The sequence below is a fragment of the Acinonyx jubatus genome, chromosome A3, assembly GCF_027475565.1.
Source record: "Acinonyx jubatus isolate Ajub_Pintada_27869175 chromosome A3, VMU_Ajub_asm_v1.0, whole genome shotgun sequence".
Taxonomy (NCBI): domain Eukaryota; kingdom Metazoa; phylum Chordata; class Mammalia; order Carnivora; family Felidae; genus Acinonyx; species Acinonyx jubatus.
This window is the reverse complement of record NC_069388.1, coordinates 56,772,450-56,787,742: the sequence shown is the minus strand read 5'-3', so window position 1 is coordinate 56,787,742 and position 15,293 is coordinate 56,772,450. Positions and strand designations below refer to the sequence as shown.

At 36.7% G+C, this 15,293-nt stretch overlaps 1 protein-coding gene across 12 annotated transcripts in view; it reads left to right on the top strand.

The window, feature by feature from the left end:
- Positions 1–15,293, top strand: part of IL1R1 (interleukin 1 receptor type 1) — a 78,422-nt gene that overhangs the window by 57,396 nt on the left and 5,733 nt on the right. For 7 of the 12 annotated variants that reach the window (XM_053200383.1, XM_015065156.3, XM_027069350.2 and 4 more), the window contains 6 exons: positions 3,726–3,960; positions 4,070–4,259; positions 5,289–5,457; positions 7,438–7,503; positions 12,777–12,894; positions 13,657–13,808. In XM_053200383.1, coding sequence (XP_053056358.1) covers positions 3,726–3,960; positions 4,070–4,259; positions 5,289–5,457; positions 7,438–7,503; positions 12,777–12,894; positions 13,657–13,808 — 930 coding nt within the window. Of the gene's footprint in view, positions 1–3,725; positions 3,961–4,069; positions 4,260–5,288; positions 5,458–7,437; positions 7,504–9,890; positions 10,146–12,776; positions 12,895–13,656; positions 13,809–13,950; positions 14,326–15,293 lie in introns of those variants that run through there. The other 5 variants (XM_053200384.1, XM_027069352.2, XM_053200385.1 and 2 more) reach the window with 3 other exon arrangements.

Here is a 15,293-nt window from a genome sequence, read left to right as displayed (position 1 = left end):
TCTATTATTGATTTCTAGTTTAGTCCCATTGTCACCAGGGAACATACTTTGTCTAATTTGAATCCTTTTGAATTTATTGAATATTAGATTATGAACAAGAATATGATAAAATTTTTTGTGTGCACTCAAAAAGAATGTGTCTTCTGCTCTGTTGGGTAGAATTATCTAGAAATATTGATTGCACCAGGGGTGCCTAAGTGGCTCAGTTGGTTAAGCGACAGAATTCAACTCAGGTCATTATATCACAGTTTGTGAGTTCAAGCCCCCCGTCAGGTTTTGTGCTGACCCCTTGGAGCCTGAAGCCTGCTTCGGATTCTATGTCTCCCTCTCTCTCTTGGCTCTTCCCTGACTCATGCTCTGTCAGTCTCTCTCTCAAAAATAAACATTAAAAACAAGTTAAAAAAATTGATTATGCCAAATTCATTGACAGTGCTCACATCTTTTATATCATTATCATTATATGGCTGTTTTACTTGTTCTATCAATTATTGTGAGTATGGTGTTGAAATCTTTGACTGTAATTGTGAGTTTCTTTATTTCTCCTTGAAGTTCTATCAGGTTTTGCTTTATGTATTTTGAAGCACTGTTAGTAGGTGAATAAACATTTAGGATTACTGTGTACCTCTTGATAAATGACTCCTTTATTGTAATGAAGTGGCCATTTTTATCCTGGTAATGTTCTTTACTGTAAAATTGGATAATATAATAATCATTCATACTTTCCTTTGATTAGTATTATGGTAGATATTTTCTCTTTTTTACTTTTAATGTATTTGTGTCTTTATACTTAAAGTGTGTGTATGTGTGAGAGTGTGTGTATAATAGGCAGCATATAGTTGGGTCCTTCTTTCTTTATGCAGTCTAACTATCTTTGCCTTTTGGTTGGGGTATTTAGACCATCAAAATATTTTAATACGATTATTAATACATTTGGGTTTAATTTAGGATCATATTTTATTTTCTCTTTGTCCTATAAATTCTTTTCATTTTTGTTTCACTTTTTTGCTGCCTTTTGGATTGAGAATTTTCATAATTCATATTTATCTCCTATGTCTGGCTTATACTAATAACTTGTTTGTTTTTCAAATAACTGCTCTCAGGATTATGGTATCCATCTTTAACTTATTGCTATCCACTTTTAAGTGATACTGTACTATTTCAATTATAGTATAAAAAATTTAGAACAATATACATACACTTCTCCTTTATTGAACTTTGCCTTATTGTTCCCATATATTTTACTTCTTTACGTGTTATAAATCTCACAATGCTTTTTAAAAAATTGTTGCTTTAAACATTCAGTTATCTTTAAAAATATTTAAATAATAAAAATTATTTTATAACTACCCATGGAAGAAACATTTCTGAGAATTTATTCCTTTATATAGATTCATTTTTCATCTGATACTATTTTCCTTCTTTATGAAGAACTTCCTTACATATATATATATATTTTTAGCATAGATGTACTGGTGGTGAATTTTTACAGCTTTTATAATTTGAAAAAAACAGTGTTGATTTTGCTCCTGTTTTTGAAAGATATTTTTACTAGATCATGAATTCTAGGTTGGTAATTTTTTCTTTCAGTACTTATCGTTATTTTACTCTTTTCTGGTTTGTATTGTTTTTGACAAGAAGGCTGCATCATTTTTGTGTTTGGTGTAGTTTTTGTCATGGTTTTTTTTTTCCTTAGAGTTTATTGTGATTTTGGGATCTGTGTGTACATTATTTTAATAAAATCTTGAAAGCCTGTATTTCTTCAAGTACTTTTTATGTTTCACCCACCTCTCTTCTCCTTTTTCTTCAGGAATTTATATTACATGTATTGAAGTTGTCCTGCAGCTAACTAATTTTATTTTGTAAAATTTCTGTTATTTTTCTTTCTGTGTTTAATTCTGGATAGTTTCTAATGCTGTGCCTTTAGGTTCACTAATCTTTTTTTCTGTGTTGTCAAATCTGCCATTAATCATATCCAGTGTTTTTTTTAAGACAACATTGTAGTTTTCATTACTATAAATTTGATTTAAATTTCATTAAAACCTCTCTTTCATGTCTCTACTCAACATGCTTGATCTAGTATCTTGGACAAATGGAACTGAGTAGTAATAACTATTTTAATTTTTCAATCCATTCTATCATCTGTGTCAATTCTGGGTCAGTTTTGATTGACTGATTATTTTCTTCTTCTTATTGATTGTATTGTCCCACTTCTTTGCACACCTGATAATTTTTGACTGAATGCTGGTCATTGTAAATTTTACCATTTTGGGTGCTGGATATTTCTGTATTGTTAAAAATGTTCTTGAACTGTTCGGCCACAAGGTTATGACTTGGAAGTAGTTGGTCTTTTCAGGTTTTGATTTTAAGCTTTATTAGTCATGATCAGAACAAGGTTTTGTATGGGGCCTAATACGTCCCATCTGGTGGGTCGGAATCATCTGGGTACTTTACCTGATGCCCCATGATTAAGGAGGCTTTTCATTCTGCCTGTTGAAAACATCAAATGTTACTAGCAAGTGCATGCTCCAGTGGATATTCACTCTAATCCTTTTGGCAGTTTTCACTCTGGCCTTGGCACTTCTTTTTTTTTAATTTTTTTTTTCAACGTTTTTTATTTATTTTTGGGACAGAGAGAGACAGAGCATGAACGGGGGAGGGGCAGAGAGAGAGAGAGACACAGAATCGAAAACAGGCTCCAGGCTCCGAGCCATCAGCCCAGAGCCCGACGCGGGGCTCGAACTCACGGACAGCGAGATCGTGACCTGGTTGAAGTCGGACGCTTAACCGACTGCGCCACCCAGGCGCCCCTGGCCTTGGCACTTCTAATGTGCTTATGCTAATTGGTACTCAGCTGAAAGCTTAAGGGAGACTTATCTTCAAAGCTCTATCTATCTTTACAGTTATAATCCCTTTGGTATTCTGTTCTGCAAACTTATGGTTTACCTGGATTCCCAGCTCTATTTTCTCCATTCAGAGAGAACACTGGGCTTTGCCTGTGTTTCCTCCTTGCAATGTCATGACCTAGAATCTTTCTCTAGGCAGTAACTTGGGAAAATTGTAGGGCTCACCTGTTTTGTTTTCCATCTTTCGAGTATTTCTGTCTTTTGTTCCCTGATGTTCAGTGTCTTGAATATTGTTGTTTCATATACACGGTCCATTTTTAAAATTGTTTAGGTGGGAGGCCAAATCCAGTCCATTTTGTACTGAAGTAGATATCTCTCCTGCTACATTAGCACCAAATTTTAGATGGACAGGAAGGGATAAGAGAGGTTAAATAGCTTTCCCAAGGACACACAGCTAGTCGGTGACACAACTGGATTTGTACATAAATCTTTCAGACTTCCAAGATGATATTTTTATTTAAAAAAATGTTTTTAAGTTAATTGATTTATTTTGAGAGAGAAAGAGCACGAGCAAAGGGGAGCAGAGAGAGAGGGGGAGAGAGAGAATTCCAAGCAGGCTCTGCACTGTCAGTACAGAGCCTAGCAGGCCTCAGACCCACAAATCGTGAGATCATGACCTGAGCCGAAACCAAGAGTTGGACACTTAACCAGCTGAGTCACTCAGGTGCCCCCAAGATTATACTTTTAATCATAAAGCCGTTAAAACTCATATATAATATGAATTGAAGTATTTTATAATTGATGTGTTTATATGTAGATATTACATTAAAAATCACTGACGAATTTCTCATGGAAATTGCTTTCCCTTTTTCCCTTTTAAAGATACTTGTGAGGAACGTGAAGAAAAAGTAGTTTTAGTTTCATCTGCGTATGAAATTGATGTTCGTTCATGTCTTCTTAACCCGAACGAAAAGAAAGGCACTATAATTTGGTATAAAAATGACAGCAAGACACCTATATCTATGGAAGTAGACTCCAGGATTCATCAGCACAAAGATAAACTTTGGTTTGTTCCCGCTAAGGTAGAGGATTCGGGACATTACTATTGTGCAGTAAGGTAAGAAAGGGATTAATAATGTTACAAACATGTGTTCTGTGTGGCTGCAGTCGTTAAGCATGGAAACATCTTTAATGGTGCTTAATTCACCTATTTTGATTTGTTTTAGAAATTCAACTTACTGCCTCAAAATTAAAATAGCTATTAAGTTTGTGCAGCATGAACCTAACTTGTGTTACAATGCAGAAGCTATATTTACACAGAAACTACCCATTGCAAGAGATGGACAACTTGTGTGTCCTTATTTGGATTTTTTTAGAGACGAAAAGCATGAGTTACCCAAAATACAGTGGCATAAGGTAATTTTATATTACATATGGTATTTTACTTTTCTGTCAGATAAAATCAGTTTTCTGTCTTGGACCATAGGGTGAATCTGCAGAGGACTTTTTCATGTGACATGTTGTTTGCTTTTGTGTGTGAAACCTATTAGAAATTTTTTTAAAAGTTGTAAGACTACATACACTTAATTTGCAGCTTAATAAAAATCTTACTTTCTCTTAATTTTATTTGATTTAGTAAGATTGAGAAAAGTATAGTAGAAATAAAAGATATTTAATGATAAGACTGATTATAAATTTAAGGTTTTTAAGAGATCCCTATTTATCATAAAACATATGTATTTTTGCTTTATTAAAAATATTAAGTGATCCTGAAATAATTTAGTGGTTTCTATGACTATCTTGAAAGTGGATTGGCTAGCACTCCATGGAACACATCACGTTTTTTGGTACTTTCGCTCTACCCAGTTGGTTGGAGCTTATGTGGGGAATCATCTTATAGGGGTGAAGAAATACAAAATAAATAATGTCAATGAAGAAAGGAAGTACAGCATTACTAAGAAAATATGGTGTTAGCATTCTTTCCTCAAACATGTTTTTCTTGCAAATAAATTTGTCTTCACTTGTCTTCAAAGTGCAAGGCTCATAGGCATAAACATTTAATATCCTGGAAATGTAATTGTGAGTATTGCCAAAAACATACTATATTAAAACTTGTATGTAAGGAACATGGTCATACATGTATTCATACATGTGCTCAACTTGTGATCATGTGCCTGGTGCAAAACAGAAGAGAAATAAATAGGCATGTGAGATTATTTTTGTAAATTCTCCTGAGGTTTTCAATTCACATATGTATGAATATATATGAACATAAATATGCATGTATACATATGTGTGTGTGTGTGTGTGTGTACACATACATACACATAAATAGACACATTTGTAAAACATTTACCAATGTGAAAAAACAGAGTTTCTTTTGCTGGTAGGCAGGGGGAATTCATTAATTGGTTTTCAATACTCCCTTCCTCTCCCTCTGTCTAGGATTGCAAACCTCTACTACTTGACAATGTGAACTTTACTGGACTGACAAATAGACTCATCATGACGAATGTGACTGCAGCACATAAGGGGAACTATACTTGTCAAGCATCCTATACATACTTGGGAAAGCAGTATCGTATTACCCGGGTTATAGAACTTCTCACTCTTGGTGAGTCATAGCTCCAGTCCTAGGAGTTTGAACCTGGGAAGGCCCAGAAATCATGATTCTAGTATTCCCTTCGTTGTTAATGGAAGAGCTAAACCCAAGAGCAGCTTGGTGACTTGCCAAATGTCACATGGCTGTTAGTTTAGGCTTTGTTGCTAATACCGCGTCTGTGTTTTGCATTCCTGCCTCAGATGCAGGGCTAATTCGACCAACAGTTAAGAGCTGTTTTCCAATGGAAGCAAGAGGCTTGTTCTTTGGCATGGCTAAAGATGGTTCTTCCAGAGAGCTCTGGAGTTCCCTGTGGCTGGTGTATGAGGAAGAGTAGTTCCAAGGTCTTTCGCTTGGGGAGTCTGAGTGTGTAGCAGTGAGGGTTGTTGGTGTGATGGGGTGGACGCTGATGGGCTTTGGAACACGTTGCACTCCCAGAGCATGCTCTACCTCTTGTTAGTTTCTTGTTAGCTTGCCTGACCTCTCTAAGCCTGTTTCCTCCTCTGTAATGAGATACAACCTTCCAAGACTGTTGGGGAGATCAGCAATCAGGTATGCTCAACGTGTGGTCATGTGCCTGGTGCAAAACAGAGGAGAAGTAAAAAGGTGTATGATGATTTTTCTAGTAAATCTTCTTGAGGCTTTCAATTCTCTATTAACTATGTTTCCCCTAGAAGCTATTTTACAAGAAAATGCACTCCTACATTACCTGGGGATGGGCAGAATGTTCAACCTTTCTGTGTCAGATTTCGTAAGCTTTCAGTAATAGAAGAGTTACTTTAACCAGGACTTTAAAAGTTAAAGGAGTCTTATTAGTAATTATAGTAATTATGCTGGGACAAGAGGCAAAAATGGGGACTATCTCAGGTAATTCCAAAATATGATCACCCTACCTATAGCTACGTGTTCTCGATCATCTAATAATTTATATTTTTTAAACGTTAATTTTATTGAATCAAAATTAATTCCTTGCCCACATCCTACAAGCACCAGTGCATTATAATTTCCAGCAGTCTTTATATCACTACCATCCTGAGATTTTAGCAGCTTCTCTCTGGCCATTGTGTAGCTCTGGCTTGTCTTTCTTGACATACGGCAACCAGAGCGGCAGACAGAATTTTAGAGAGAACTAGGGAATTTTTTAGATAGGTCAAATATGTTTTAAATACCCTCTGTCTCATTGTCTGATCCCTTCTATAGAAATAATATACTTCATCAGAGATGAGGTCATATTTTGTTTTCATAAAGGCAGATTCAAAAATATTAATTGAGCATCTACTCTATGCCAGGCACACTGTTCTAGGTATATGTCAGGGGACAAAAGAGACAATATCCTGCTCTGATGGAGTTTGCTTTGTTGTTGTTGTTGTTGTTTTTGGTTTTTTGCCTTTTGTGTTTTGTTTTGTTTTGACTATGGTGGAATCCTGGCCATTCCAGCTCATAGTTTCTCAGGCTTGGCTACAGATCAACCTTTGAAGTCCATCTTCTTGTAAATAAAACTCAGATGGATTTCTGGAGCTCCTTAATACTTGTCTACCCTTTTTAATAAATGATGCCAAATTTCTTGGCACTCAACTCTTGGGTCATTACTAAAATTACGAAATACAAGCAGGTCTAGCACTGGACGGTCCTTCTGGTTAATAATGCTTCATCCACAGAAGTACCTTGCCACAGCTACTCACTTTTCCTGATTTGCTTTAGGAAGAGGCACTTGTCTGGAGTCCCGGTGATATGTGTGTTTGTAGCACCAAACTTGATGGACTCAGCAGGGCCCAGGCTTTCTGGCAGGCGTTCATGGTTTTGCCGTGGCCTCTGTGGTGGCCTCCTCCTTTCACTTCTTGCCCTCTCTCTCCTGCCATATATGCGCTGGGCTCTCAGGGGAATATCTGGCCCGACTCCATGTGATATATTTTGGTATATTTTGCTAACTGTTGTCATCCGCTGAGATTCTGCTCTGTAAGAGACTAAGAACCCCTGCTGATGTTTGTCTTTCAGAGGAAGACAAGCCTGTGAAGCCTATAATTGTGAGTCCAACTAATGAGACAATGGAAGCAAGTCTGGGTAAGTGGTCTCCAATCAGAATATGCTGAAATCATTATTTTGAACTCAAGATTAAGATAAACTCTGCCTTTGCTACACATAACCTAAATTATTTACTGAATATACCTACCATTAGTGGGAAAGTGGCACAGATTATGTCTTTAAATGTTTCTTTGGATTTCCTGCCTCTCAGGACAAAAATCTAGCCTTGTCTGATTTGTCCACCCCCACTCTCCTGTGGATACTTATTACCCATGGAAACACTAGCCAAAGACCAAGTTCAAAAGGACTAGAAATGAGAAGTATAATTTATCTGACTGGTACAGGATGGATTTCTTATGACCAGAGCTAAGTTTTCAGGCAGAAGAATAAGATAAGAGACCAAAAAGGATAAGTTTTTTTTTCTAGGATGACCATCAAGTCAGTGAAAATTTTTTATTTCAGGAACAAAGACATAATCCTATAAGCATCCAGACCTAAACTATACAATGCGATAGCCACCAGCAATATGTGACTATGTACTTGTAAATTTAAATTAAGTAAATTAGTTAATTTAGTTCAATTAAAAATTAGTTCTTCAGTCGTGGTAGCCATATTTCAAGGGCTTAATAACCATATGTGACAAGTGATTACTGCATTAGCACAAATATAAAACATTTCTGCTGTCACTGAAAATTTTATGGAAAACCACTGGCCCAAACATAAAAACAGATTTTTGTATCAGAGGATCAAACACCAGGCTGGCATATAAAGTTCTCTTCTGTGAAACTAACTGCATGAAGACCGTGAATAGTTGTACAGAGATTAGAAGGTAAAAGTTTGGGACCAATGGATGCTGTATGTGTCCAAGCAGTTATTAATGGTGGGAGGTAATATAAAGGCATTCACAGGTATAAAAAAACAAAGATGTGAAAACTCACAATTACATATAAGCCAATATAGAATCTAGAGCAGTATTCTAGTAATCTAGAGCAATGCTTTTTTGTTTCTCCTCATTACTGCTCCCCTGTAGAGCCTAAAAAGGCATTCACCCTACCCCCACCCTATCTTCTTCCCTTCATTGTATATCTGTTGATGTACCGTGCACTTTGCAGGGTCACAAACCATTGCAATATCTAAGGATTTTCTTGCCCAAGATCCACTTTTTGCCCTGGTGGCCATAGCCTCTGTTAAGAATTCTTGTTCTAGGTGTGTACACTTTACAGCTCTATAGTTTAGGTGACATTGATCTCCAAATCTAAAAATAGCTTCATATTCAGAAACATATTTTAATATATCATATGTTATTATATTTTAATGTGTCATGTTGGTCTGATGCACCCATCACCCTGTCCTATGATTGCCCTGTAGGTCTAACAGGCATTTGATAAGATTCAATACAAATTACCAGTAAAATAACTTAGGAACTGAGGGATACTTCCTTAACTTAATAAATAACATCAGTTCAAACCAGTAGTCACTAACATTCTTCATGATGAGCCACTGTTGTGTTAGACCTTCTACGGGTATAGACGCCCTCACTGAAGTCAAGAGCAAGACAAAGATGCCCACATAACCAGCATTACTTAACATATTTCAGAAGTGCCCACCGATACAACCATAAGTAAAGGAACCAAGTCATGCTTACTGTAAGGGAGAAAATGACTTTATTATTAAAATTAGAATTAATATATTACTAATTGGCCAGATATAAAATTAATATTCTAGGTATAGCAGAAGTCCCTCCAGCTGTGGTGGTGTGCTGTGGGGAAGAGATAGATTTGTGAATCCCAGAGCGAAGGCCTACTTCTCCAAGGCCACTGCTGTGAGGAGGAGACCCTGGGTGAAGCCATCATCACTATGTCTGACCAGCAGTCAAAGCCTTCAAGTGGGGACTTGCGGGATAAGAAGGAAAGAGCATACATTAAACTCAGAGTCGTTGGCCAGGATCGCAGTGAGATTCACTTTGAAGTGAAGATGACAGACAACGTGTCTCAAGAAACGCCAAGAACCATACTGTCAAAGACTGGGAGTTCCAGTGAATTCACTCAGGCTTCTCTTCAAAGGTCAGAGAATTGCTGATAATCACAGTCGGAAGGAGTTGGGAATGGAGGAAGAAGAGTGATTGAGGTTTATCAGGATATCAGGAGCAAATAGGGTCCTTCAGCAGTTTAGATATTCTTTTTATCTTTCCTTCTTTCCCGTCAGTCCCTTTTTACTTTTAAAAACAGTTCTTTTGTGGCGTTCAAGATGGAACTGAAGACTGTCACCTCACCTCATTAAAACCTCTGGTAATTTGAGTTCTGGTGTCCATTAGTCATTATCATTTGTTTTCATGGTGCTGAGTTTTAGTAATCGAGCCTCAGTCTCCTTCCTTTGCCCTCTCCTTTTTATAAATTACGTGTGTGCAGAGGGGCCATCTTTTCCAGGACCATGCTTCTTCAGGCTTGTGGTGAATAAGACCGACGTGAGTGTTCATACTGGCTTTCCAGTTGGCCCTGAAGTTCCAGCACGTGATTGTTTCCCTCCTGACTTGTGGCTTTCAGTGGGAGATGGAAGTTTCTCAGAGAACTGAGCTGTGGCAAAATGGCCTTTCCTTCATTTAAAACTGCTTTTAAAATCTGGGGGTCTGACCCCAAAGAAGAGGAATAGCAGCAGGTTGGCGTCGAGGTGGCATAGAGATGGTGAGAATAGTGACTGACTCCAAAGATGGTGTTACTGAAGAGAAAGCATTTTAAGATTAAAGAAAAATCTTGTCAGAAGATCCCCGAAAAGTTCTGCTTTTCATAAGCAGTCAATAAAGTTATTCATACACAAGTGTATACCACAGAACACTGCACTTTTTAATTTTATTTGTACTTTTTGGCCTAGGGATATGGGTTTTAAATGGACATTGTCTATAACAACTTCATTAAAATACATAAAATGCTTGTAACAAAATCAATATTCTAAAAATGGTGAACTTGTTTGGCAGTAACCAACTAGAAAACATAATGGGGAAAGAGATCCTGTTTGCAACATGTCATAGAGATGTCTATAGTTTCTTGGCAAAATCTTTTAAAAATAAATAGGATTTAGAGGGGAGAAAAAAATTCTGACATATAAATATCAGGAAAACTGAGATTTAAAGCATGCATATTGACAAGGAGTGGGAGCTATGTTGTTTCCAGTGGGGATAAAATTGGTATTTAGAGGAAAAAAATCTCAATCAACAGATATACTGTATGTCTGTGGTATTAAAAATTCATGGGGAGGTAGTCAATTAGGGTAAAAATGTCTAAAAAGACTCAAAAGGGAGCAATAATGGCAACAGTCTTGAGAAACACCAATGTAAGGAAAACTTTAATAGAAATGTATGTTTTTCCTGTATGGAAAACTAGAGAGTGTAAAGATACCAACTCTTAAAATTGTAGTTTTATTTTTTTTTAATTTTTTAAATGGTTATTTATTTTTGAGAGAGAGAGGGACACATAGAGTGTGAGCATGGGAGGGGCAGAGAGAGAGGGAGACAGAGAATCTGAAGCAGGCTCCAGGCTCTGAGCTGTCAGCACAGAGCCCCATGCAGGGCTCGAACCCAGAGCTGTGAGATCATGACCTGAGTTGAAGGTGGATGCTTATCCAACTGGGCCACCCAGGCTCCCCTAAAATTATAGTTTTAATGGAATTCTGACAAAAATATGAATGGGCTCAAAAGTTTGCAAGTGATTCTCAAATTCACCAAGAATATTAAAATGATGAGATTATTAAAATAGTATTGACAAGAAGAGCTCTAAATAGTACCAATGTTTACCCTAAAACTATAGTAATTAAGATTGTGGTACCCTTGACATCAGTATACACATTTAGCTCAACCAAGAAAGTCCCAAATAATTTATTTTATGACAAAAGTGGCATTACAAATTATTATCCAATAAGGGGTTCTGAAATTATAAATGAGCTATTTGGATAAAAACATGAAGTTAAATCTCTCCCTCACACCATACCCAATTACATTCTAGACAGAGTAAAGAACTAAAACAGTCAGAACAATGAAAACATTATATACCTCAATGAAAATGTACTTGGGTATTTTCCTGATTTGGTGGTAAAGCTTTTAGAAAAAATTGTGAAAACATATAAAACAGAAATTTGACCAAAAAAGGGGAGAGAGGGAGGGAGGGAGGGAGGGAGAGAGAGAGAGAGAGAGAGAGAGAGAGAGAAATATCAAAGAATTTCCATAGACAGAAATAAAACAAAAGCAACGAACTCTGAAAGTTATTTGGAATAGTTTTCATGTATGATAAAACGTTAATATCCTCAGTGAATAAAGAGCTCCCATACAGCAGTGGAGTTAATATGAGAAGCAATTAAATAATGGACAGTAAGCATAACAAACAGTTCTTAAAAACAAACCGATACTGAACTTATAAAAGATGTCCATTCACCATGATTTCAAGAAATGCAGAAACGTTTTTGTTTTTTTTTTTTAAAGTTTCTTTCTTTATTATTTTGAGAGAGAGAGAGAGAGAGAGAGAGAGAGAGAGAGAGGCAGGGAAGGGCAGAGAGAAAGAATCCCAAGCAGGCTCCACACTGTCTGTGCAGAGCCTGATGTGGGGCTCAACTCACAAAGCATGAGATCATGGCCTGAGCCAACATGAAGAGTCAGACGCTTAACTGTCTGAGCCACCCAGGTATCCCAAGAAATTCACACAAAAATTTAAATGGCGTTTTTAATTCTCTCATTGGACAATGACTAAGCAAATATATTTGGAATCTGGGGGCTTGGGGGTGAGATAGCATTCACATACCCTGCTGGACAAAGTGTAGATATGTACAGTCTCATTTGGAAGAGGGAGGATGAGTTTTTAAATATGTTTATCTCTTAATTCTACTTCCAGATATAAAGTAATACTTCAGGATATGTACAATATTGATGCACAAGGGTGTTCATTAGAATATTAATCCAATAATGAAAAATTAGAAGCAAATTGTGTTTAGCAATAGAAAAGCCATTAGTCATAGTAGATCTGTATTACAGAATACTAAGCAGCCATGAAACGGCCTCTTTTGGAAGGCTGATCATGTGAGCTGAAGTTCCCAGTATACAATATTTATAAATAGTAGACAATAATGTTTCATTTTAAAAATTTCACGTATACACAAAGAATGAGATACATGAAGTTACTAATCACGGTTCTCTCCGAGTGGTAGGTTTAAGGGCAATTTTTCTTTTTGTACTTTTCTATAATTTAAAATTTTTAATCAATAGCCATTTACTAATCTAGATAGATCAGATAAAAATCAATAGCTCTGATTAAAAATACATTGCTTTGCAGGATCCAGGCTACAGTTGATCTGCAATGTCAGTGGCCAGTTGAGTGACTTTGTCTACTGGAAGTGGAATGGGTCATTAATTGATGAAGACGACCCAGTGTTGGTGGAGGATTATTTGCCGTAAGTATGCTAAAAGCCTATCGTGCAACCGAGAAGTTTTGGTATTACACTTCATATCATGCTTTATACAACGTTGATGGTTTCATTGAATAGCAAGAGTTAGTTGGCAGTTGACTGGCCCTTGACCCTTTGCTGCCCATATTGAGTTTTGCTGAGCTAAACAGGATTTATAAGAACTTACACAGTTAAGGTAAAAATACATATCCTCATGGTGTAAATTCCGAACCATTTGGAAGGCTTTCTCTTGACCATAGGTAGATGTGTTACAGAATTCTAATGAAGCAACTTTCCTGAATTACCCTTCATGATATTCTGGGTTTTTAAGAGCAGTTTAGGAAAGACTCATTAGGTGGGCCAAGAGCCTGGCACTCTACCTCTCAAGTCTCTAGTGGCTTTCTGATTCCTCTCTAGGGATCAGCTCCTGACTCCTTAGCATTCTCCTTGGTCATCTGTCCCAATCTCCTGTTTCGTGCGTTCTTCTCAGTGCCCCATGGTGACTAGCATGTGCATCCATTTTTTTCTTCTTGGAAGCTGATAATTTTAACATGATCTCTGCTACTGAATCTTTCACTGACTGTGGTCTTTGGGCTATAAAATCTCAGATCAGTGTTGCCAACAGCCCCATTATTATCCCTGTGCTTAGGGCTGGTGATAACTTCTGCTGTAATTCATGTGGCGAATTAAGAGATAAACCATGTGTATATGTCTCAGTTGTAGTAGTTTTACTCAAACAACTTCATGTATTCTCTTTCTTTTGAACAGAGTGGAAAATCCTTCAACCAAAAGAAAGAACACAATCATCACAGTACTTAATATTTCAGAAGTGGAAAGTAGATTTTATCTATATCCATTTACCTGTGTAGCCAAGAATACAGATGGTATAAATTCAGCATATATCCAATTGATACATCCAGGTAAACAACAAAATATTTGAAATGAAGTTTTGGCTTCCTGTTGCAAGATTCCATGACTTTGAGATTTGCAATGCTATTTCCTCTGCTTAGAAGCTCTTGGATTCCTCTTAACCTGGCAAATTTCTATTCTTTCACTTGTCAGCTGAACTACTTCTAGGAAGCTTTCTGTCTTGCTGCCTGCTCTTAACAAGCTCTCTGCCCAAAGAGACGAGGTTAGTGTCTCTGTTACATACTTCAGAGAACCCCGTGTCCCTGTCACAGTATCTGTCATACTTAGTTTTCTTTCCTTGACTTAAATTCTGTGATGGTGCTGACCATTTATCTTACCATTCATTCTATATCCAGAGCTAGTAGTGACTTAAATCTGGCATATCATAGGTATCTGATGAATATTTTTAGGTAAATGACAGAATAATGGATGAACAGGGGAAGCCTAAATATCCACTTTGCAGAAAGGAAGTCAGAAATTACTAGTTCTCTTCAACTGTGTAATCGAACACAGTATTGAAAATCTTTGTGTAATATTTTGATTGTTTGTAGTTGAATTAAAAATAGGGTATTTATAAATGTGTACATGGAGGAAAATTTAAAAACCTATAGACAAATTATTAGAATTAGTAAATGAATTTAGCAAGATCACTGGTCTTTCCGTCTATATATAAACATATGCATATATGTGCATATATATGGTATTTCTATGTATGTCTATAAATACCAACAACAAACAGAAACTAAATTTAGAAGATTACATTTACAGTAGTATCAACAATTATCAAATACTGAGGAATAAGTCTAGCAAAGTCTGTTCAAAAGTGTGATACAAACTAAAAAAGAAACAAAACATTATTGAGATAAATTAGAGAAGACCTAAGGTTATACAATGTTCATAGATTGTAAGACTCAGTATTATAAAGGTATCAGTTCTCCCCAAATGAATCTATGGATTCAAAAAAATTCCAATCCAAATTTCAACAGTATTTGTGCAAGTGTGGGTATGTGTTTGGGTGGGTGTGTTGTTGTGGGCAGGTTTATTCTAAAAGTCACATGGAAAGGCAAAAGAACAAGAATAATCAAGGTGGCCTTGAATAAAAACAAGAAATCTGGAAGATTTACACTACAGGTATCATGATCTTGTGTGAAGCTACACTAATTAAGGCTGTGAATGTGAACTGTTCATTGGGCCAACTGGATATTAGTCTGGAAAATGTGCAATCCTGATTTCTGTTTCATACCCGAATCAGCTACGGATGGATCAAAGACCCAAACTGGGAAAGTAGAGTGATGCAACTGTTAGATTTCTCTTTTCTGCATGGCCCCTGTCATTTAGAAGCCACTGTCTTCTTTCTTCTCTACACCGCACCCCATTACCCCTCCTTCACCTTACTTCTCTGTCCCTCCTCCGCTGTAATCTTTGGATGAATAATTGGAGTGGAGCTGAGAGAGTGTGGAAGAGTGAAACATACTGTATGACATCCCTAAGCCCTT